The sequence below is a fragment of the Eurosta solidaginis genome, chromosome 3 (genome assembly GCF_040869045.1).
Source record: "Eurosta solidaginis isolate ZX-2024a chromosome 3, ASM4086904v1, whole genome shotgun sequence".
NCBI lineage: Eukaryota > Metazoa > Arthropoda > Insecta > Diptera > Tephritidae > Eurosta > Eurosta solidaginis.
The window spans coordinates 84,838,275-84,864,051 of record NC_090321.1 but is presented as its reverse complement, the minus strand read 5'-3'; the positions used below and the strand labels follow the sequence as shown (position 1 = coordinate 84,864,051).

At 39.4% G+C, this 25,777-nt stretch overlaps 1 protein-coding gene and 1 long non-coding RNA gene across 2 annotated transcripts in view; both read left to right on the top strand.

Annotated features, from left to right (window-relative positions):
- Nucleotides 1-25,777, top strand: part of Nup75 (nuclear pore complex protein Nup75) — a 52,364-nt gene that overhangs the window by 9,456 nt on the left and 17,131 nt on the right. Inside the window, exon 3 of the mRNA XM_067772608.1 lies at nucleotides 25,654-25,776. Coding sequence (XP_067628709.1) covers nucleotides 25,654-25,776 — 123 coding nt within the window. The remainder of the gene's footprint in view (nucleotides 1-25,653; nucleotide 25,777) is intronic.
- Nucleotides 5,193-5,852, top strand: LOC137244082 (uncharacterized). The gene is made up of 2 exons (XR_010950791.1): nucleotides 5,193-5,360; nucleotides 5,408-5,852. It is a non-coding gene; the product is annotated as an uncharacterized lncRNA (long non-coding RNA).

Here is a 25,777-nt window from a genome sequence, read left to right as displayed (position 1 = left end):
TCTGGATATTACATTGAGCTCCGAGCGTGATATATCAAGGTATGATTGGATGGTTCTCGATAGACCATCCTTCTCCGACCATGCGTATATAAGCTTCAGCATCCCACTAAAGAGGGTAGAGAAGGGAGGAACCTTTAGAAACCCTAGGGCAACGAATTGGACTAAATTCCAGAAACATGTAGAAACGAAACTGGGACAACCCAAAGAGGTTGCTAATGTAGAGGAACTGGAGGAGTCGAATGTATTCCTAACAAGGACGCTTATGACTGCGTATAACAAAGCTTGCCCTCTAAGAAGATTCAGAGGAAAAGCAAAGCCGCCATGGTGGAGCAATGAGCTGAGAGTCTTCTAAGAAGACAGGTAAAAGAAATGTTTAAACTCGCAAAGACCGCGGAAAGCGAAGCGTGTCGGGACGAGTACAGGGATCTACTGAGGATCTACAAGCGTGAAATTACCAGGGCGAAGAGAAACGCATGGAAAAGTTTCTGTACGGACATAGAGTGCTCCAATGAAACAGCACGGTTGAAAAAAGTCCTAGCAAAGGGAAACATAGTCCAGGGACTAATAAAGAAAGAGAACGGGGAATGGTCACGTGATAGTGAGGAATCCCTTGAGGTGCTTCTCGATACACATTTCCCATCGGGAGACGGTTTAGAAGAACCAGCAGACATCACTCACACTTCGATCACGGAGCTAGTGGTGCCGGGCTTGGTGACCGATACCAAGATCGAGTGGGCAGTGAAGACGTTTTCTAAGTTTAAATCGCCGGGCCCAGATGGTATATTCCCGGCCATGCTACAATTCTCAAGCAGGGCGGTCGTGGAATGGCTTAAAATAATATTCGATGGGTGCATAAGACTGAATCATGTTCCGCACTCTTGGAGAACTGCTCGTGTAGCTTTTGTACCAAAGGCGGGGAAGATCGGTCACGTGTATCCCAAAGACTATAGACCCATTAGCTTAACATCATTTCTGCTCAAAACCTTTGAGAGGCTGATAGATGTGTACATAAAGTCCAACGTGGATGGAAAGCTGCTCTCCACAACACGGCATGCGTACACCAAAGGCAAGTCGGTAGACACCGCATTGCATAGGGTGGTAATAAGCATAGAGAAATCCCTGGAATATAAGGAGTATGCTCTAGGAGTCTTCTTGGACATTGCCGGGGCTTTCAATAATGTTGCAAAATGGGCGATTATGGATGGTCTTAATTGCATTAAAGTACATCCTGCCTTAATCAGATGGATCGGCTGCATGTTAAATTGCAGAAAGATTACATCACAATGGGGATTGTACGAGGCCACGAAATCAGTGGACAGGGGCACGCCGCAGGGAGGGGTGCTATCACCTCTGCTGTGGACACTGGTCATCAACCAACTGCTCAGGCAATTCGATGAGGGACCAGTAAAACTTACGGCTTACGCAGATGACGTTGCAATTGTCATAAGTGGAAAATGCCTTCCAACGATTAGTTCTTTGATGGATCGGGCGCTTCGGGATATTCATACCTGGGCATCTAATGTCGGGCTGAAAGTCAATGCGGAGAAGACGGATATGGTCTTGTTTACAAAGAGGTACAAGGTCCCAAATTGGACCAGGCCTAAGTTAGGAGCGGTGACCTTACAGGAGAAACCTTGCACAAAATATCTAGGAATCATCCTAGACAGTAAGCTGTCATGGAAGCTCAACGTAGAGGAGAGGGTCAAGAAGGCCTCAACGGCACTCTATGCATGTAAAAGAATGCTGGGGTGTACGTGGGGCCTATCGCCCTCTCTTTCTCATTGGGTTTTTACAGCGATTGGAAGCCCTATTCTATACTATGGAGTTCTTGTTTGGTGGAAAGCCACACAAAAAACAACATACCTCAAAAAATTAGAGGGGGTATGCAGACTATCGATGCTTTGCATTACGGGAGCCCTGAAAACAACCCCGACGGCTGCACTGTATGCCATTCTGCACATTCCACCTGTAGACCTGGTAGCAAAGAACAAAGCATTAACGACCGCAACCAGGCTCGGTGCTTCGGGGCAGCTTGAGCGCCGACCATATGGCCATAGTAGTATAGCGTCCTCAGTCACAAGACGAACAGACTACATGATTCCCTACCTGCACTTTGAGGGAGATCTTAAGGCCATAATAGAGGTGGACGGTTGGCGCAAGGGTGCGCAAATGGCGGACGAGGCGATACATGTGTACACCGATGGTTCCAAAATAGTGGAAGGAGTAGGGTCTGCGGTATACTGCGCTGATCCGGAATTAAGCAGATCCTACAGGCTGCCGGATTACTGTAGCGTTTTCCAAGCGGAAATATTAGCCGTAACCAAAGCAGTAGAAACCCTGGAAGAGAATAGCTTAGGCTGCAACCGTGTTAACTTTTATATTGACAGTCAAGCAGCAATTAAGGCAATAATCTCGCATAGCACAGCATCTAAATGCGTGTTAGAGTGTAAGCAGTCTCTGGAGAGAATCGGGACAGGGAGAAGCATACATCTATATTGGGTCCCAGGGCATATGGGAATAGATGGGAATGAAAAAGCGGACGAATTAGCTAAAAAGGGCGCATCCCTTGAAGCTTGCTCCGTAGACGTCCCAATTAGATTGGGCGAGATTAAGCGAAGGCGAGAGGTGCACATGATCGACCAAGCAGAAAAGGCGTGGGTTCAAACGCGGGGCTGTAAAGTGTCGAAGATTATGTGTAGGTCTTACAACCTTAGACTAACACAGTTGCTTCTATCATTAAAAAGAGAGGACTGTAGACTAATGACGGGTATTCTGACTGGACACTGCCTTCTGGCGTCACATGCCTTTAAATTAGGCTTGGTCAGTGATAGCAGGTGTAGGAAGTGCGGGTTGGAGGAGGAAACGATCGAGCACGTTCTGTGCTCGTGCCCTGCACTTGCCAGGCTAAGACTCCAGCTATTAGGAGTGATACAGCTGTCAGATCTAGAAGCAGCAAGTGGCTTAAGTCCTAGGAAGCTTCTAGTATTTGCCAAGAGGACGGAGTTATTTTATAACATAGGTCCTGGTTTTTGATAGGGTTTTTCAGTTTGGTCGTTAAACCAAACTTCTGGTAACACTACGGACTCAATCAATCTATGTGAGGTCCTCATGGACCGGCCAGTTCAACCTACCTACCTAGTTGCACCAAATCATTTTTGTGACATGAAGAAAACCAGGTTTCGGAAATACATATAACATCTATATCAGAACCCTCAGATATGAATCTCAATTCATCCAGCTTTTTATATAGGCTTTGCGCATTGAGATGGATGACTTTGAGCCCTTTAGTACGTTTGCTGAATACGCGCAACAGTGTATGTAAGCAGTCTTTGGAACTAGGTGTGTTGGTAATTTACCGTGCTTAACATTAAATACAAATTTCATACTGTGGTAGATTATAAGCTGTTTTATACTCAACCAGTTTAGTGCTTCTATCATGTTATTAATGGGAGTATCATACCTCATATTTAATATAAATCTCTTAGCTTTATTTTGCATAACTTAGATAAGCTACCTGTGTTTCATTGGCCATAAAGAATATTGTGGGACAATATATGAAATGCGGCTCTATGATGGATTTATATAGTTTCAGTTTGTGATAAATTTGCATGTTCTCTTCCAAAAACCAATTTTCTTGCCTATTTTGGCAACTATATAATCAATATTTATTTATTTATTTCTTTGTTAAAGTCAACACAGACACAAAGCGGTCGACTACTGAATATAAGATACAATACATATAACAAGGAAAGAAAACATAAGCGTAAAAAACAAAATTTAAAGTAAAAACTTAAATAATAAACAATCAAATTAATTAAGTTAAATTTTAATTAATACATAAATCAAATCAAAAATAAAGATTAGTTAAAATTAATATTGAAATAAAATTGACATCTCATTTAAAAATCTTTAAAAATATCATGCCAGACGTGAGAGTATTTCCTTACGGATAGCAGCAATCAAATACTCAAAACTAATGCAGTTGTACAGTTCGTTATAGCGCGAGCACCAATTGCGAAGAGGGCTATATTTGGCAAAATTACGCCGTAGAATGGGTAAATGAAAGAGTACATAGTGTCTTGTAGTTCTCGCAGGAACGGAAAAATTCAGTCTGCTTACAAGGTCAGTGGAGTCTATCTCACCGCGTAAAGCGAAGATTAGAAACTGCTTCTGTACCGATTCAATCCGATCTATATGATTTTTATACCCCGGGGACCAAATACAGGAACAATACTCAAGTATTGGGCAAACCAAAGATGTGTAAAGGGTCTTGGTTAAATAAGGATCATCAAATTCTTTAGCCCATCTTTTAATAAATTCGAGTACACCCGATGCCTTGTTTACAATAGATGAAATATGCATGTTAAAGCTCAATTTCGCATCAAAAAGAACACCTAGGTCACATACTTCAGATATACGCTCCAAGGGAGCACCATCTAGCATATAGGATTTTAAAACTGGGTTGACTCTGTGAAATGTCATTAGTTTACATTTGCAGCAGTTCAAAACTAGTAGATTTACTGTACACCATAATTGAAATGAGTCCAAATCGGCCTGAAGTAAATCCAAACGGGAAGAGTCAGAAGGCAAGTATGAATAGCATAGTTTAACATCATCTGCATACATTAGAACACGGGAATACGAGATAACCATTGGTAAGTCATTTATAAAGAGGGTAAAAAGTAATGGACCCAGATGGCTACCCTGAGGCACACCAGAAGTTACTTCTATCGACTCTGAGAGACTGTTTTTGAACATAACTCGCTGAGTTCTATTTAAGAGATAGCTGCGAAGCCAAAGTAATAAAAAACCCAGTAAGTCAAGTTTATGAGTTAAAAGCTCATGATTAACAGAATCAAATGCTTTGCTGAAGTCGGTATAAATAACATCATTAAATTTTAATTTATTATCAATCTGAACCCCTAAGTACTTGAAAGTTTTACCTTCGTTAATGTTTGAGTTCATTATTTTTAGCTCGATATTACAAGATTCCTTATTCATCGCTCTAGATATGACCATGAAATGGGTTTTATTAACATTAATGCCTCTATTACCGTTTACAACTCAACTTAGTTGGGTTGTAATTAAAACAACTACACTTTAAGACAACTCAACTCCTGTTTGGTATTACGAATTACAACTTATTTCAGTTGAAATTGAATTGAGTTGCCAACTTCACAAAGTGATGATTTGACAGATAAATAAACAGCTGATCAATTTGTGGCAGAAATTTAAGCATTTTCAAATGTGTTTTTTTTTATTAATATTATATAATGACAAAAATGTTGGTGATTGACATTTCGCGAATACGGAAAACATTCGCGTGATCATTCCAATCCCTTAGAACTACCAAGCACCAAGTAAGAAAATGTTTAAGTGACAAACAAATAATGAGTTTCATATGAAGTTATTTTGCAGATTTGAAAGGAAGCATTTTACTCAGTACTAAACAAAATTAAGGACCATTTCCGCATACGCGTTCGTATTTTAAAATTATGCGCCATACTCCGATTCCTTGCTGACGGCAGCTATCAAATATGATGTGGAAATGATTTTGGTGTTGGACTGGTTTTAGATATTATTGAGGAGAATATTTGTGCGAAGTAGATTAAAACTCAAACAGAAAAAACTGTATTTTACTCAAATAGGATTCCCAGGAGTAGTGATAAGTATCAATGGGACTCGCATAATTATTTCACCTATTTTGGCTGCATCCGAACTGCGGCCAGCCTCGTCCAACTAAAGTCAAAAAGTTATTCAATGTAATTCGTTTAAACGTTGTTTTTTCTAGAAATGTGTACAAAATTGTTGATTATTGTTTGATTAAAAAAGGTTTAACTACCGGCTTTAAATGTTTTGCTTTTTTTTTGGTAACGTTTTATAAGCCCGTGCACCATCTAACTCTTATCAAAAGTGGTATCAAAAGACGGGTTTCCATCTCCGTTTTTAGGATTCGAGAGCGGAAATTAAAAATTTTATTTCTTTTGAAAGATATTTACAAAGACCCACAAAATGGCCCGAGAGGGTACGAAATATGAGGCCCGTTCCACAGTTTTTTTTGCACAGAACATCGTTCTGCGTTGACGGCCTTTGGCCGCGATTCGTAAAAATAACTCTGGTTGGGTCCAACACCTTTCTGCATAGCTGTGTACAAAAAATCTGGCAAAATACAACCACATGAAATTAGATTTTATTAGAAATAAAATTTTTAATTTTTGTGGTAATTCTTTACGACAGCATGACACTGCTAATACGTGTCCAAAAATATCGAGAGAGGTATTAAACGATGCGTCTTGGCATCAGTATTAATAATCCGAAGGCGGAAAATAAAAATTTTAACTCCTTCAAAAGATATTAAACAAAAACCGAAAAAAGACAACAACAATACAACAATGCACATGAAAATCTCCAACTTCAACTACAAATATCTCCGGACAAGAGATAAAATGTTTCTTTTCCGCCTTCGGATTATTGTTCTCGAGATTAATACGCGTCTCGATATTTTTGGACGCGTATTAGCAGTGCCATGCTGTCGCAAAGAATTACAATTTTTGTTTTCGGATTCTTAAATCGGAGGTCGAAACGTGTCTTTTGATATCAACTTTGAACATCTTTGTTAAAAATTAGGCGGTGAACCGTCTTCTAAAACGTAACATTTTTTCAAAATAACTGCAAAATTGCATGAGACAACTGCTAGTAAGCAGTTGTAAGATTTTGACGTCTTTGACAACTACACCAACACAAGGTTGTAAACGGCAATGCCACAAAAAGTTGTAAGACTAGACAACTCAACCGAAATTTTTTTGACAGGTTGAGTTGTAATCTGTAATACCAAATTGCGAAATTTCAACTCAACCAGAGTTGAGTTGTAAACGGTAATAGGGGCATAAGTTTAAGCTTATTGTTACAAAGCCACCTGTATAGGGAGTTCAAGTCTTCCTGCATTTTGCTCCTAGCTAACATGATATCAATTTCACTTACTTCGAGCACTGAGTCATCCGCAAACAGCCTTATTTTACTATGTTTTAGTGCCGAAGATATATCATTTATATATATGTTAAATAGGACCGGTGCCAAAACCGATCCTTGTGGCAATCCAATTCTTGTCAATACCTCATCCGAGACAGCCGACTCAATGGCTGTTTTTTGTCTTCGGTTACCTAAAAAGCTCTGAAACCACTGCAGCTCGTTGCCCCTAATTCCAATTTTTTCAAATTTTTTAATCATTATATTTCTGTCTATAGTTTCAAATGCTGTGTTTAAGTCGATAAAAACAGCAAGTATACTTTTCTTTTGATTTAGTTCTTCTTTCCAACTCGATATTACATAATTTAAAGCCGTTTCACAAGAGTGGCCTTCTCTGAAACTGGATTGTTCTTTAATTAGTATTTTATTTATTTCCAAGTAACTTATGAGCTGATTTTTTACTACTGTTTCTAGAATTTTTTCGGCAACGTGTTGATCGGTCTAAGATCTTCTGCCTTTAATTAATTCTTTACCTTCTTTATTGGCACTATTGTTGATATTTTCCATGCGTTGGGCACTATTCCCTCTACTAATGATTTATTTATGATATCCGCATAGAAATGTCCCATGTATGACACCGAATCCTTAATTACTCCTTCTGATAGTAAATTTGTTCCTCCGATTTTATTTTTTAATCTTTTAGCTACCAATATGACATCATCAACCGTAACTTCTTGGAATTTCAGACATGTGCTAAGCGTGTATTGCACACTGTCGCCACTATCAAAAGTTTCGATTTCTCGATTTATGTCAACAATACTATCAACAAAGAAGGAATTCAATGCTTGAGCTATATCTTCGGGTGTTTCATATGTTATACTATTTACAATCACTGTCAGGATATTGCCTCGCACCTCAGTTAAGTTTACTGCTTGCTTAAGGTGTTTCCACATTAATTTCCTATCAGAGGAATTTAAGGCAATATTTTTCTCCATATACTTAATCTTTTTAATTTTGATTAGTTTCTTATAATACTTCGCAACCGTATTATATTCTGAAAATTCACCAGAGGATCTGGCTTGTGAGTGCAATTGGATTTTTAATTTGTTAATTTCGGTCAGTTCATGATCGTACCACTTATTTCTCAACCTCACTATCCTGTCTTGTTCTGATGTCAATAAACCCATGCAGTGTGATAAGCAGGTATTTATATATTCAACCGAGTCATTGAGATGCATATTTTTTAAAACGCTGAAATCAAAGTTTCTTAATAAGTAAATGAAGTTATCAGCAGAATAATTCTTCCAACACAATGTGGGTATCATTCTCCGCAGAGGATTTGAATTACACACTTGTAGGCAAATGAAATGGTTTCGTGATCAGAAATTCTGTGATTTTCAAGATTAGTACAGGACAGTACATCAGCATTTGCATATAATAGATCTATTCTCGTTTGGGACCTCTCAGCAATCCTTGTATTGAAATTTACCATTTGCCTCATCGCGCTACATGAGAATATCTCATTGAGCTTAGAACTCGTTGCGGTTTTAACATTCATGTTAATGTTAAAATCCCCAATTAACAAGGAGTTTGTACCACTCTCCAGTTCCTTAGAAAGTATAGCTTCACTAGAGCTTGGAGAATTGTACAACACACCTATTTGCCATTTAATGTCGAACTTTTTTAATTTAATTATAGCACACCAAACATTTAAATCAATAGATCTATTATACCTGACTTTGTACTCGATACCTTTTTTTAATAGTAAGACTACACCACTGCTATGAGAATCGCAACGAACCATTGTATAATAAGGAATGTTTATTTCCGCATCACTAACATCCGATGTTATACATGCTTCTGAACATAGAACGATGTCCGGATCTAACTCTTCTATAATTCTTTCGAGTTCAGCTTTGTTGGCTAGAAAACTACAAATATTTAGGTAAATGCACTGTAAGTTAAAAGCTTGTATCCCCCGATCAGCTAGTTTTGTTGGCTAAAAGCCCACGCGCTGTCTTTCCAGCTTAAGTTTCCTTAAATAAACTGGGCATTCATGACTCATGATGTTGTGTTCTGTATTAATATTTAAACCTAACCGATTATTGGTATCTATGCAATTACCACATTTATTTAGGGGTACACTCTCTGTACAGTCTTCGACTTTATGTTCCCCGCTCTATTTACTACACCTCTGTTTAAGTGTACAAGTAGCCGCTATATGGTTAAACCCTAAGCATTTATAACATCTTTTTACCGTTTGAGCATCGTAAACTGGACAGCGGTCCCAACCAATATTGATTTTCTTGCATTTCAACACGTCTTAATAGTATTTGTGCTCTATCTCAATGACTGCGTTGATATATGAGGCTCTGTTTTCCTTCCTTGATTTAATAACTCTTACACATTTGATTTTAGCATCTCGCAAAAACTCATTTTGGTTGGTGATCTTACCAACAATTCCCACTTCAGGATGCTCAGTACTAATGTTAGTCACCATGATTTTAGGAAAATATATTTTCGGTTCAGCTATGTTGTATTTACTTTTATCTAGCCTTTCTGTAAGTAATTTTATCCTTATCACTAGCTGACTTCGCACTAATAATTATTGTACCATTGTTTCTATTTTGGACCCTACCTATATTCAAATTGGATGGATCTATTTTATTCAAGTCCGTTTTTGTTTTCTCCAATGCTTGTTTAACCTTGGGTTTAATTACTATTGGAGGAATCCCCTTAGTAATATTGTAATATGAATTGACTTCCTTAGCAGTAACAGCTTTATTTTATTTTTTTATTTCCTCCTCCTGCTTATTAAACGCTTCATTTGGGGTATTGATCTTATTAAGCATTTCTTTATTTGCTTTGCAAAGACTATCTACATTTTTAATCAATTCTAATTTTTCCGTGTTCACCCTGTTTATATATTTGCGTCACCCGCTCAATGCAGCTCCTGCCTTGGAGGTGCCACTTTCCTAGATGTTCTGGTCTCCGCGACGGCAACCCCCTGACGGGCTTCATTGCGCCATGCTGCCAGGCTGCAAACCCAACTACACCGGGTACCCCAAAGCTTACCCAGCGACGTCCAGTTCCAGTCCCAGGGCCAGACCTGTTCTGGGTATAATGTCTACAGAAAAGATCGCGAGAGCGGAAATGGAGGCGGTCTTGCGTTTATCATACACCACTCAGTGCAATATAATATATTTGATCCCGACATCGTCCGCAGGGACAGTGTCTTAGAACGTCACGGCTTATCTGTCCGGCCAGGCGATGTTAACCTAGAAATCATCAACATCTACATCCCTCCTGCCACCTGTTGCCCCAGTGGCTACCGCCCTAATATCAGGGCCCTACTCACTGGCGATAATCGCATTATCTTAGGCGATTTCAATGCACGTCACAATCTATGGAATTCAAACCTGCAGGCGGACAACAGGGGTGAGATGTTGGCGGATCAAATAGAAGAAACGACGTTCTGCACAATAAACGGAGACGTCCCCACTCGTATGGTAGGAAGCTGTCACAGTTCGCCAGTTATATCAATCGTGAGTGCAGGACTCGTAAACTGCGTCAAGTGGCAGCAGATGATAACATTGGCATCTGACCACCTGCCTATACTTATTTCCCTTGAGCGAACCGCCGACTTCATCGCCACCGAAAAACGCACTTTCATAAACTTTAAAAAATGCTCGCCAAGGGGAACGTGCTTTCCGCAAGGTCATTGAATCCGCCTCGGCTCGTTTCATTGCCGCCGGAAGAATTCCCGAAATTCGGCCCCATTTTCCGGCGCAGGCCGCAAATTTAGCGAGAGAACTTGACCTTATAAGACAGCTCGATCCCGGCGACCCCCAAATAAGGGATTTGGAGAATTTAAGTGGTTGTAACCTCTCTGCCGATGTGGGTAGGCTTTGGTCCGCCGTAAAGACCCTATCGAATCCTAAGCACAATGACAAAATTTCCATCGCCTTTGGCGATAAAGTGCTGTCGGATGCGAAAAAATGTTCGAGCGCTTTTTGCCGACAATATATAATGCATTCTACGGTTGACAAAAAGACGGCGGCCCAACAGACGCGCACATAAACATTAATTCAGCGCGTCCCCAATTACCATCACCGCCAAAGAGGTTGAGGATGCCATCGGTCATGCTAAACCATCTAAAGCAGTGGCCCCAGACGGCATAGCCATGCCGATGCTTAAAAGCCTAGCTAAAGAGGGTTTCAAATATTTAGCACATGTCTTCAGCCTGTCCCTTTCCACCTTTGTCATTCCCAAAAAATGGAAAATGGCCAACGTGGTCCCGCTGCTAAAGCCTGGGAAACCAGCTAACATAGGAGATTCATATCGCCCGATATCTCCTATCGCCAGTAGGCAACCATTTTGCTCCCCTATTTCAAAGCAAATTTGTAACTAGCCTGTCATCAGCATGGCTTTAGAAAACTTCATAGCACAACCACCGCGCTAAATGCCATTAGCACCCAGATAAATTGCGGTTTAAACCCCCACGATAGAACAGTACTCGTTGCGCTAGACCTATCAAAAGCTTTTGATACGGTCAACCATGGTAAGTTACTGCAAGACCTGTAAGGATCTACCCTTCCCCCAAGTCTTAAAAGGTGGACCGGAAATTATCTGGGTGGTCGACAGGCATCGGTGCAATTTAGAAACGCAACATAAAAACCAAGAAGAATAAAACAAGGCGTGACACAGGGTGGTGTCCTATCCCAACTTCTGTTTAACTTCTACACAAAAAAAGCTACCTGCAGCTAGTATAATTTTCTCCAGCATCAAATTAAAGAAATCGCACGATAGGGGGTCACCCTGTCTGAAACCTCGTTTAGTTTCGAACGGCTCGGAGAGGTCCTTCCCAATTCTGACTGAGCTGATGGTGTTGCTCAACGTCATTTTGCACTACCGTATAAGTTTTGCGGGGAAACCAAATTCAGACATAACGGCATATAGGCAGCTCCTTTTCGTGCTGTCGAAGGCGGCTTTAAAGTCGACGAAGAGGTGATGTGTGTCGATTCTCTTTTCACGGGTTTTTTCCAAGATTTGGCGCATTGTGAAAATCTGGTCGATGGTAGATTTAGCAGGTCTGAATCCGCACTGATAAGGTCCAATCAGCCGGTTCACGGTGGGCTTCAATCTTTCGCACAATACACTTGAAAGGACCTTATATGCGATATTAAGAAGGCTGATTCCACGATAGTTGGTGCATTTTGCAGTATCCCCCTTCTTGTGGACTGGGCAAAGAACACTTAGATTCCAACCGTCGGGCATGCTTTCGTCCGCCCATATTTTGCTAAGAAGCTGCTGCATGCGCCTTACCAACTCCTCGCCGCCGAACTTGAATAGCTCCGCAGGCAATCCATCAGCGCCCACGGCCTTGTTGTTTTTCAATCTGGTTATTGCTATTCTAACTTCGTCATAATCGGGCGGGGGGACATATATTCCATCATCATCGATTGCGGGATCGGGTTCTTCATCTCTGCGCGGTGAATTGCTGCCTCCATTTAGGAGAGCAGAGAAGTATTCCCTCCATAATCTAAGCACTCTCTGGACATCAGTTACAAGGTCGCCGTTTTCATTTCTACAGGAGTTTGCCCCGGTCTTAAAACCTTCTGTCTGTCGCCGTATTTTTTGGTAGAATTTTCGGGCGTTATTCCTGGTGGCTAGCAGCTCAAGCTCCTCGCACTCACGCCTTTCTGCTTCTGCTTTTTTCTTCCTGAAAAGGCGTCTCGCTTCCCTTTTCCACTCATGATAGCGTTCACACACTCCTCTTGTCGCGCTCGCTTTTAACGTAGCCCTGTAGGCAGCGTCTTTTCTTTCGGTTGCAACGCGGCATTCTTCATCGTACCAGTTGTTTTTCCGTGGCCGCCGGTAACCAATTTTTTCCTCGGCGGCAGTACGAAGTGCTTTGGAGATATGCTCCCACTGCTCCTGTATTCCTTCAGGATGAGTTGTGCTCTCAGAGAGCAGCTGTGAGAGTCGAGTTGCGAAATCATTGGCAGTCTGTTGTGATTGAAGCTTTTCAACGTCTAGCTTTCCTTGTGTTTTTTGTTCCTTGGTTTTAGCCGCGTTGAGGCGGGTGCGTATTTTGGCTGCGACGAGATAATGGTCCGAGTCGGTGCTAGGTCCTCGGATCGTGCGCACATCTAAAACACTGGAGGCATGCCGTCGGTCTATCACAACGTGATCGATATGATTGCGAGTATTTCGATCAGGAGACAGCCATGTAGCTTGATGTATCTTTTTATGCATGAACCTCGTGCTGGATATGACCATGTTTCGAGCACCGGCAAAGTCAATCAGCCTCATTCCGTTAGGAGAAGTTTCATTGTTTAGGCTGAACTTTCCGACTGTAGGGCCAAAAACACCTTCTTTGCCCACCCTGACGTTAAAGTCGCCAAGCACGACTTTTATATCACGACGGGCAGCGTTCGTATGTGCGTTCTAATTGTTCATAAAAAGTGTCTTTCACCTCATCGTCTTTCTCCTCTGTTGGCGCATGGGCGCAGATGAATGATATTTTAAAAAATTTTGCTTTTATTCGGATAGCGACGAGATGTTCGTCAACAGGCGTGAACGCCAGCACTTGGCGACAAAGTCTTTCTCCCACCACGAATACGACGCCGAAACTGCGCTTATTCGTATGGCCACTCCAATATATGTCACAATTTTTGATCTTCTAACTTTTAACTTTTGCAATTTAAAGAACTCAACATTTTGAAATGACAATTTTATCTTTAGTTTTGTTTATACATTTATGTAGCTTCTACAGCAACAAAATTTGTTTCTTCTAAGAATACATAAGTGAACACTTAGCTGCAACTTTGTCCTCCCCTCTACTCCTTTGATAGTATTATCTCGTTGTATGTTGGATGGATGTATGATGGCTTCTTCTCAGTTCGTCTTCTGTTATTCCACCAATGCATATGCTCTGTTAGCGTCTCTGCTATTCCGTTCTAAGACACTTAGAGCCTTCGACTTTTGCTATTTAAATTCTTTTTTCGCATAAAGGCGAATCCCGTCAACTGAATTTCTTGCACGGACACATTTTTCCTTTAAAGTTTATTGCATCTAATTTTTGCTTCTAAATGCGTGTTAGAGTGTAAGCAGTCTCTGGAGAGAAACGGGACAGGGAGAAGCATACATCTATATTGGGTCCCAGGGCATATGGGAATAGATAGGAATGAAAAAGCGGACGAACTAGCTAAAAAGGGCGCATCCCTTGAAGCTTGCTCCGTAGATGTCCCAATTAGATTGGGCGAGATTAAGCGAAGTCGAGAGGTGCACATGATCGACCAAGCGGGAAAGGCGTGGATTCAAGCGCGGAGCTGTAAAGTATCGAAGATTATGTGTAGGTCTTACAACCTTAGACTAACACAGTTGCTCCTATCATTAAAAAGAGAGGACTGTAGACTCATGACGGGTATTCTGACTGGACACTGCCTTCTGGCGTCACATGCCTTTAAACTAGGCTTGGTAAGTGATAGCAGATGTAGGAAGTGCGGGTTGGAGGAGGAAATGATCGAGCACGTTCTGTGCTCGTGCCCTGCACTTGCCAGGCTAAGACTCCAGTTATTAGGAGTGATACAGCTGTCAGATCTAAAAGCAGCAAGTGGCTTAAGTCCTAGGAAGCTTCTAGTATTTGCCAAGAGCACGGAGTTATTTTATAAGATAGGTCCTGGTTTTTGATAGGGTTTTTCAATTTGGTCGTTAAAACAAACTTCTGGTAACACTACGGACTCAATAAGTCTATGTGAGGTCCTCATGGACCGGCCAGTTCAACCTACCTACCTACTTTTTGCTTTATAGTTTGCAACATATTACACTAGCGGAGCGTCTTATTTCGGCTGAGCCCCCAATTTGTAGTTCAAAACACTTTCTAATTTTAATAAAGTGTATTGCTTAAGACTAATTTCACAAGTTTTTTGGAATTAGATTTAGATTTAGATATTAAGATTGATATTTTAGGCTGCGCATATAAAATCGCGTCCGATCGTCTCAAGTGTTTTTTTGGAACTGTCCTTTCGTTAGAATTCAATCGTCCGTTAGTTAGTTGGCGTTGGTTAAACTTTCGTTTAGTGTCAGAGTCGCTGTCTGTCAGGGTCGCTTATAGTTATGGTCACTTAAGTCAGGGTTGCATTCCCACATTTATTAAAATCAAATGAAATTTAATTTAAAATTTTAATGGCGTGTTCAATTTATACTTATTATTACGAATTCATGAGCTTAACACCGGCTCATAATAATTGAATATTCAAATGGTACGAATGGTACAAATGGTTAGAAATGGTACCATCGCAATATGTCAGTAAATGTTTCTTTCCTTCTTTTCAGTTTCTTTCAGAAAAATATAAAAATTAACATTCAATTATTATAAGCCGGTGTTAAGCTCATGAATTCTTAATGATAAGTATACTCTATGTGTATTATGCGTGAATTACTACGAGTCGTCAAATGTCAACACTTCTTGGCTGCTCCTATTTCCGCGCAAAAGAAATACATCAAAAAGCGTTTACTTAAGAGCTACGTGGAGCCTTTAAGCTTTTTACCTCTTATTAACCTTTTGAACTGAATTCACCCATAGAGCAAGAGCCCGTGACTGCCAGACCATCGTCATTTTATAAAAGTTGAAATTTCGTCAGAGCATACTTCCAACTGAAGCAGGTTCGTTGGTCTATTACAAAACTTGAGTCATAGTGGTTTGAACAGATATCGTGCAAAAATTTTGCATAAAAATATACCATTCTTTCGTCATTTTATAAAGACTGATTTTCATATATGGTCTTCGTCACGATATAAGAAGCCACTAGCCCCATTGCCAGACACTTTCCATAGTGGCTATGATTAGCCAGACATTTTTAATCCTTCTAAACTTCAAAGAACATCGAAGCAATTTTATACTGAAATTCGAATACAAAATCTTAAAAAGAAACTTGAAATTTTGTTTGCCGTAAAAAACGTTCAGCTTATGAAAAAGTACAGTTTTGCATTATAAAAAGTGTCTGGCTAGACAAAGCCACCATGGAAAGTGTCTGGCAATGAGGCTAGTGGCTTCCTTGCTAGACGGCTATCCGTCATTTGAGGCATCAACTGACAGGCATGGCTGATGGAAATTTATATCAGGCCGTAAAGCAAAGTTTCTATCAAGTTGTTCGAAGCGACATGACAAACCTGATTAAACAATTCGTATACGTGTATGGTGTTCCGTCTTCTTTTTGCACACGAGAATTGGCATATCGCTGTCCTTGTCATTGCATACGACCTATTCCATCATCCCTGATGTAAATATACATAAGGTATGTATAAACAAAATCAGCAAACACGGCTGATGTAAAAATCAATCAGACCTGTATAAATAAAACCAGCAGACAGCGCTGATGTAGAAATTCGTCAAACCTGTATAAATAAAATAAGACCATGTAAAAACCTGTCACATTTCAAATGTATCGTTTATTTTCATACAAAGTTTTATAATTTAATATATTAGATCATAGATATATATAATGTGGTATGCTTGGTGAGCTCGAAGCCACAAAGTAAAACACAATGTTTTGACTCTGAAGTCATTTTGGGATTAACAATATAAACAACAATACGAAAAACCACAAATGTATAAATTATATTATAAATAAAATATATAAGGATATACACATATATAAATTTATAAACAAGTTGTATTTATCTATATATTTTTTTACATATGTATAGCTTATACATTTTATTTTTAATGTAATTTATATATTTTTGGTTTTTCGTATTTTTGTTTGTTTATCAGAGTGAAGTCGAAATTATGGAAAAATATTGCGTTTTACTCAAGCTCAACAAACATATCATATTAAAACAATAAAGCTATTAAACAATTAAAAATATTGTAAAGCTTTCAAACTATATAAAGCTCATATATACACTTACTCACAAAAGTATTTTGCATCCGATTTTTTAAAAATTTCAGCAAGTTTTCCTTAAGTTAAATTATTTTCGCAATTTTTTATGAAAAAAAAAATGTTAATATATAATAGAGGAAATATAGGTTAAAGTTCAAAGTTTTACTGAAAATTCCGGAAAATTCGGCAAATTTTCATCAAAGTTTTGAACTTTTCCCCAAGAATTTTTCTGAATATGCAGTTTTGTAGCTCGTTCAATTCTTGTATAATAATGTACTAATCTTAACCCGCTAAAGAGACTTCCCGATTTTTGGCCATTTTTTTCCTAGCGGACCTTCGTTTTTTTCCCATATAAAAAAAAAATCCGTTCTAAAGTTTATATGGGAATAAGTCACTTTAGCGGATTAAGATTAGCACATTATTGTACTAAAATTGAATGACCTACAAAACTGCATACTCAGAAAAAAGTTCAAAACTTTGATGAAAATTGCCGAATTTTCAGTAAAACTTTGAACTTTAACCTATATTTCCTCTATTATATATTAACATTTTTTTTCATAAAAAAATTGCGAAAATAATTTAACTTAAGAAAAATTGCTGATATTTGCAAAAAATCGGATGCAAAATACTTTTGTGAGTAAGTGTATACACATATCTGTGTTTTAATAATCAATATCTACCACTTCTTTAATAAAATATTTACAAGCAAGGGCAAGAGAATATTTTGATTTACTCGAATTCACTTAATTGAAATGATTTTAAATTTAAGGAAATTATATAATAATAATAAGAATAAATACAGAATATTTTAATTTACTTGAATTCATTCATTTGAAGTGATTTAAAATTTAGGGAAATTATATAAAAAATCAAAATGAAAAAGTTTTTCAATTGTGTAATAACTATCTATGTGGGACTGAAGGTATTGATGGGATTAAAAATGAATTAGAAAATGCCATGATAAACTCAATATCAATACATACATTCGATACAATAACATGCATCATTTCCAGCAGTTGGTCAAATTGCCTGGTGCTGTTGACTTCGGCTATCTCCACAGCTGGCGGTTCCGCGTCTTTAGCACATGCAGTCTCGTTGAAACTGCTGTTGGTAGCAAAACTCTTCATCAGGGGATTTTCTGAAAAATCATACATATTATATTGTGTTTGATCTTGTTTCAAAAATGATTTATAGTTACCGTTGTTTTGGGATGACATGTTGTTATTAAAAGTGGTATTATGAAAAGAGGCATTTTTAAAATAAAATGGAAATTAATTAACTTTAATACGATAAAATAAATTTACTTGGGGCCGAATGTGCGGTTTAGTTGGAGAAGTCATGAAAGAGGTGGTGAAGTAGGGGTATTAGTAAAAATTGATTTTGGTAAGGAATACAGAAGTATTTATAATCGATATCATCTTTTCTAATTTCCCATATATCAGAGCTAAGTTCGCTTGCTATTATGATACCTAAACCGAGAGACGATTGAACTGGTTGTTCAAAGAAGTTTTCAGTTTTGTGAAAAACTTGACCATAAATCATTTCAGAGCTTACTGGTTCTACAAGGTCTATCACTTTAACGGGGCCTACATTTTTGCAGAAGCAATAACAATCCCTTTCCTTTCTAAGGTCACTGTCAAACGATCCCATCTTAGAACTCTGAACTAAATGTACACTGCCTTTCATCAAGCCTTAGGAACAGTTGCTGAAGAATATCACGTGGTTTATTTATATTTTTTTTTTTAAATTGCATGCAGTTTTCAAACCTATATGCAGAAAATGAGTCCAACGGACCAAAACTTTTAACACATTCTGGCAAATGAAGTAAACCATGAGTATTAAATGTAAGAAACTCGTCTCCTAAAGCCAACCCCCCACTATAACTGCACGCATCATCGTTGAACCCCGCACTATTTTCACTATCAACGATATTTTGAATTAAAGGACCATTCGTACTTCCACTTGAACCTATAAAAACAGAATTCCCATTATCGCCCTCAGAAAACGCACATTCCACATTTTCCGCGTCGAGCAATTTTGGAAATTTTTAGCACTAGCTTCAAAGACCCTTTTTTCACTGCTAAGGAAATTGTGCAAATGCCTCTTATTCATTTTTCACACTTTGTTCTGCACAAAAAGCGCAAGAATAGAGAATTTAAATAATTTTTAATAATTTTTATGCAAGAAAACAAATTCCACGCCTGCATTCGTTAGATTTCGCGCTTTTTTGACTTTCTGTTCGTTCTTCTTCTTTTGGTAAGAAATGTCAAAAGAAAGAGGAACAAAAGAAAAATTCATGCAAGTGTGTTAGTGATGTCAAAAATTTTGTTAATGTATTGAAGTTTCCGTCAGCTCTGTCTAGCAGGGTTCTTATATCGTGACGAAGACCATATATGAAAATCAGTCTTTATAAAATGACGAAAAAGGGTATATTTTTCTGCAAAATTTTTGCACGATATCTGTTAAAGCCACTCAGTTGTATAATGGACCAGCTATCCTGCTTCAGTTGGAAGTATGCACTGGCGAAATTTCAACTTTTATAAAATGACGAAGGTCGAAACGCGTAGGATGACTAAATAAAACGTTGTTTTATTAAGAAGGAAAAAAACCCCGGCCGAAAAGCTCCAATAAAAATATTATTAAAATTGTTAATTGGCCCAATAAAAATAATTAGTAAATAAGGATATTTCTTTGTAATTTTGCAATAAAAATTTTACACAGTTTTCGTTAGCAGCTACTACATTTTTCTTGGACCTAAGAAGCACAACAGTGCCAAATAGCACCCACACAAAAAACGAACAAGAACAAGCAGTTTATCAGGTGAGCGTGGCTGTGTATGTGCGCGCTGCTACATATCCTACTTGTAGACCTGTACTATGGTCACGGGCTCTTAGGGTACCAGTTTTTAAACAAAATATTTGTTGTTTACAATTGACGTTGACAGTCTTTTTTACAAACGCAGTGCCTCCTCAATAATTTAACAAACATTTAATAGGGCGTTGAGAAAACTGAAATTTAACTTAACATGTCGACAAATTTGTCTGTCAGTTGCGTAATCCTCACATTTACAGGCAGTCGAGAAAATTGCCGATAATATTGATAGTTGAATAAAAATACTCCATTAAATATTAAAAATTTGCAAAACATAATTTTGTTGAGGTGGAAATGCTTTTTCAGCATTTGACAAATTGTATCTCTGACAACTAACACAGTTTATGCCGAATACGCCAAAGTGGAACTGCTTTGTTTTCTTGTCTCATGATTCCAAGCATAATGTAAATAAATAGAGGTAGGTAGTTCCATTTCTGCTACGCCATTGCATTTATTTGAAATTCTATTTGGCTTTTTTTCCATTTTTGGTATATTTCTTGACTTTAAAAACGTACGTTTAGAAACATAATAATATATAAGCCGCTAGCAGAATTTTTTAGACATAAAGATTAACCTAACTTTGTATTCACCAAAAAAAAATTGTAGACACAATTTTTTGAGGAAATTTGTACGAAAAATTAAGCAATCGAAACTTATTACCTTCGTAGTACAAATAATACTGGCAAATAGAGCTGCCGAAAAAGTGAGGTTATGTTCTTGACATCACCTTTATTATTGCATTATGATAGCTTGTAGGTACGTTTATTATGTGTAAATATGTATCGTCCCTAAGGAAAAAAAAGGCACACACGTGTTTTGTCGGTGAGCAAAAAGTACGTAATTTTCTTTTTTTACAGAAAAATTTGCATTACGCAGAGGGACAAAATTTGAATATTTGTCTGTTTTTCTCTTGTAGCGATTAAGACACTCCCTAAAGGTTTTGGGCACTGTTATCGATATTGGTGGTCCTTTGGAAAAGTTTGAGATGCCACGCCTCTAATTACGAAAAATTAAAATTAGCTATATCCTCGCGACTATTTGAAACAGGTGCCCAATATTTACATAATATAAGGTGCGATATAGTTTCGAAAAAAATTTAGGCCGAACTTGTCTTCCAAATATGCGTCGTGCTCCTTTTTAATTTTTGCTATAAATTGGCGGACGGAACCCACCGTTTTGCGCCGACTCCGAAGCTGAGAAGCTTTTCATGGCAGAAATACACTCGGAGCGTTAGCCAAATCATTGCTAAGTGAACGCACGCAGACAAATTTTGTTCTAATTGAAAACAAACTTGGTTCTAAATTTTTGATGTTGTTTTGCCCGGGAGTTGAACCCAATATATTCTGTGTGGTAGGTGGAGCTTTCGCTCTATTGGATGTTATAGAAAGCATCCGGTTGGAAATTTATGGTAATAATCTAGCTTTTCTAACCCTACTCGAACATTCCAGGGAATTTCACTCAGTAGATCATGAGCTTTTATGTTGCAAGCTAAAAAATTTGTTTGAATTCTCTAGTCATGCCGTTGCCTTAGTTAGGTCTTACCTTGTTGACAGACTTTCCGTCCTAATAAAGACTGTGGGATCTACGTTTAAACTGCAACTGGAACACTGACCATACCAATTTTGTATCTGTACTTTTCAACAGATTGTGACGAATATTAGCATCACTAAGCTGCTACTAAATAAATGCACAACAACAATAAAGCAGACACTCATATGTGGAAGGCGACGAAGAGATATCTCACACACACAAATATGTAGTCATCAGCCGAAGTAGTTACTCACACATACACACGCATATGGCTATGGGAGAGGCGTGGACTAGATATATTTGCATGTATATAGCTGGTAACTAACCAAGCATGAGATACAACTGTTGCCGAAATTACTAGTCCTTAGGAGATATGGTGAACGAGGAAACCGAGGGTATAAAAGCAACGCAAGCTGAGTAATAACTAATCAGTTTGATTTAAACACGCTTTAAGTTGTGAAGTGAAGTATAATTGCACTACCCCAAAGTAGTCTACTAAAGACCATTTCGCAATACTGAATATTGGAGTTATTTATTCAACGGTTCAGCGATTCGACCGTTAGTAGAAGATTTCAAATAAGCGGAATTTCCCAAAATTCGTTACAATTGGTGTTAGAAGAGGAATTGTTGAATAAATTCCAGAGTAGTGGAGGCCAACAAGGACTTGGCAAAGTTCAGTGAATTAAAGATCCAGCAACTGAAAAAGGAGTTGTAGAACCGTGGGTTGACTACAATCGGTAAAAAAACCGAACTTCAAGCACGTATACGAGAGGTTATGGAGGCGAAAGGAATTAATGTGGACGAGTATGTATTTCATCCTGATGGGGACGAGGCATTGACAAAATTGGAAGAAAAGACGGGAGTCCGAATCCAGTCGCAAGCGGCGAGACTAATGCGATATTGGCTTTGTTATCACAGATATCGGAAAAAATGGAGACCCAGGAAACACGTATAACAGAAATGTCGTCACAAATATCAACCAACATGTCATCTCAACTGTAGGAACAGAAGACATATACGACATCACAAGTGACATCCCACTGGAATCGCAGGAGAACCGTATAGCATCCAAGATTGAAGCACAAGAGGCACGAATATACAGCAGTTGAAACTAAATCGTTCAGCAGTTTCGGCGAGTAATCCAAAGGTAAAAACACCATCCTTTGACGACTCTGTTCCTTTCCAGGTATTTAAGCTTCAGTTTGTGAAGACGTCAGCAGTGGACAACTGGAATGTGGAAGATAAAGTTGCTGCACTGGTTGTGGCATTGAAAGGGCTTGCAGCTGAAATCTTACAGACTATTCCAGAGTACGAACGGAACATTTATGAAGCATTGACGGGCGCTGTAGAGAGGCGATACCGAACCGAGGATAGGAGACAGATATACCAAATGGAGTTACAGAACCGCTTCCAGAGGGCTGGTGAAACATTGCAAAAGTTTGCGTCGGATGTTGAAAGGCTGGCACATTTAGCGAATGCGGGCGCACCCGTGGAATACACCGAAAGGGTAAAAATTCAGAGCTTTATTAATGGAATACAGGATGTCTAAACGCAGCGAGCGACATATGCAAACCCAAAACCTACCTTCGCAGAAACGGATCACATGCTCTGATTCAGGAAACAGCATCGCTTCTGTGTAAGCCAGCACAAAGCACGCCGTGTGGAAGTAAAAGGGCAGGCTGGGTGAACACAATACTGGAGGTACTGAAGGGATCGCAAAAGCGGAGTGAAAGAGTTATCAAATGCTTCAAATGCGGGAAGTCAGGTCACATTGCAAGTCATTGCGGTATTGACCCTAGTGGTTCCAACAGCATGGGTGGTCTTAAGTACAATGCTGAAGGAGATGAGCAAGAGGGAGTCAGATTTAAGGATCGAGAACTTGCTCCAGCTATTGAATGTCCTGTGATATCTGTATCACAAATCGGAAGAAAATCGAGCAGTCTTACCGTCAGAGGAAATATGGATGGCAAGGAGCGTGTACTGACTGTAGATACGGGCGCATTTCATTCCTTAATCCGATCTGATTTGGTCAAGAGGGGAGTAAAGCCATTACCTGGAGCAAGATTGCGTACGGTCACTGGCGAGTATAACCAAGTCCAGGGAGAAGTGGTAAGTGAAGTCTTAATTGGGAAGGTCAAGGTTCTACACAAATTCATTGTGGCAGAGATCTTTGATGAAGTCATATTCGGAGTGGATTTCTTAGGGCCAAACAAATCAAAATTAAAGGTACCTGCGAGGAAAACACTGGCATTAACAAACCCTAATGGACGCACTAAAACCAACGAAAGAATTTACCCCAAAGAATGCAAGGGTGGTTTCAAGCCAAGGCGCACTACTGTTGTGAAACGTACGTAACGTGAACGATACTGATTATGCAAAGCCAATCGGTCAAGCTCAACCTCTTCAAAGTAGTCCAGTGGCCAAGCAACAGAGTGCGAGACAACGAACCAGGTTAATGAGTAGTAAGATGAAACACAGGTACGACGAGAACAACAATTCGGAAGGTTTCTTGGTATCGGTCACGAAGCCCCGCGCTACCCGCTCCGTGATCGAAGTGTGAGTGATATCTGCTGGCTCTTCTGAACCATCTCCCGATGGGAAATGTGTGTCAAAAAGCACCTCAAGGGATTCCTCACTATTACGTGACCATTCCAATCCTCTTTTTTTTATTAGTCCCTGGACTATGTTTCCCCTTGCTAGGACTTTTTTCAACCGTGCTGTTTCGCTGGAGCACTCTATGTCCGTACAGAAACTTTTCCATGAGATTCTCTTCGCCCTGGAAATTTCTCGCTTGTAGATCCTCAGTAGATCCCTGTACTCGTCCCGACACGCTCCGCTTTCCGCGGTCTTTGCGAGCTTAAACATTTCTTTTACCTGTCTTCTTAGAAGACTCAGCTCATTGCGCCACCATGGCGGCTTTGCTTTTCCTCTGAATCTTCTTGGAGGGCAAGCTTTGGTATACGTAGTCATAAGCGTCCTTGTTAGGATTTCATTCGATTCCTCCAGTTCCTCCACATTGACAATCTCTTTTGGTTGTCCCAGTTATGTTTCTGCCTCTTTCTGGAATTTAATCCAGTTCGTTGGCCTAGGGTTTCTGAAGGTTCCTTCCTTCTCTACCCTCTTTAGGGGGATGCTGAAGTTGATATACGCATGGTCGGAGAAAGATGGTCTATCAAGAACCATCCAATCATACCTTGATATATCACGCTCGGAGCTCAATGTAATATCCAGAACATTGCTGGATGTTGGACCAATGTATGTAGGGAAATTTCCCCTATTGGCTATCTGCAAATTGGTTTGCAGGATGTAACAAAATAGAGATTCGCCTCTCTCATTCGTATCTGCTCCTCCTCACGCATTGTGGTGCGCATTTGCATATGCGCCTATGACCAACCGCCCTTTGCGCCCTTACTCCTGTACTAGCCTTTTGCACTCCATCGGTGGAACCTCCGCAGCATGGGCCATGTAGCAGGACGCCAGGATAAATGCCTGCTTATTCTCAGTAGTGTAATTAGGCAGTATATATGAATGCAGCTGTTTCCTTACCATTACTATAGCTCGCACCCGTCATTCCGTTTGCGCGTAGTAAACGCCAAACCCACGCGCGCTAAGTCCAAAAACCTTTCCTCTCGATGAGAGCCACGCCTCCTGGATCAGCGCCACGTCAAACGAACCCTCCTCAAGGGTTAGGAGGAGTTCCCTCGACGCCACTTTACTGTGTTGGAGGTTTATCTGTAGGACTCGCAGCACCATTGGGCTGTTTGCCCCCTTCCAGCACCTTCGTCTTGACGTCGTCGTCCTCCCCTTGCCCTTTTGGTTTAGAGTATTCGAGGCCCCCTTTAGCCTCTCGTAACTGTTGTGCCGGGTGTTCCTCTGTGCGAGTTACAGCACCATTTGGCGGTTGGTCCTCTTCTAACACCTTCGTGGTGACGTCGGCTACCTCCACCTGTTTAAAAAGTTATTTAAATTGGAAATTTGCACGAAAATGCCTTTTTAAAAGCTTTGTGAACCTTTTGAATATTTTTTATTAAATGCAGAAAATTTATTATGGTCAAAAATTCGTTACTTGTGGTGAAAAAAGTCCGAGGAGATTTAGGCTGAGCTTTTAATTCAACCCACCTATGTACATGTATTTATCCCGCTAGGTTAAATTTTCGCTGAGAAGCTTTTGATGTCAGAAATACACCCTTAGTACAGATTTTATCGGATATTCGACATGATAACCGAATGCGGCAATGATTTTTTGCCTATAATCCAGAATTCCGTTATCCGACCAAATCTTTATCCAGCACAACCTTAATTTAAATATAATAAATTTTAATTAATTCCGATATAAAAAGTGGATCGACTTTTATCTTAAGAACATATGGATACATATACGTAATTATTATTTTAGGCTCATAGTGGCGCTTCAATTCAAAAATTTCGTTCGCAATGGCAATATTGGCTCACAGATACTGAAAGAAAAATTTCTGCAAATATACTTGCTATCGAACCAAGCCTAGAAGAGCTTATACAGG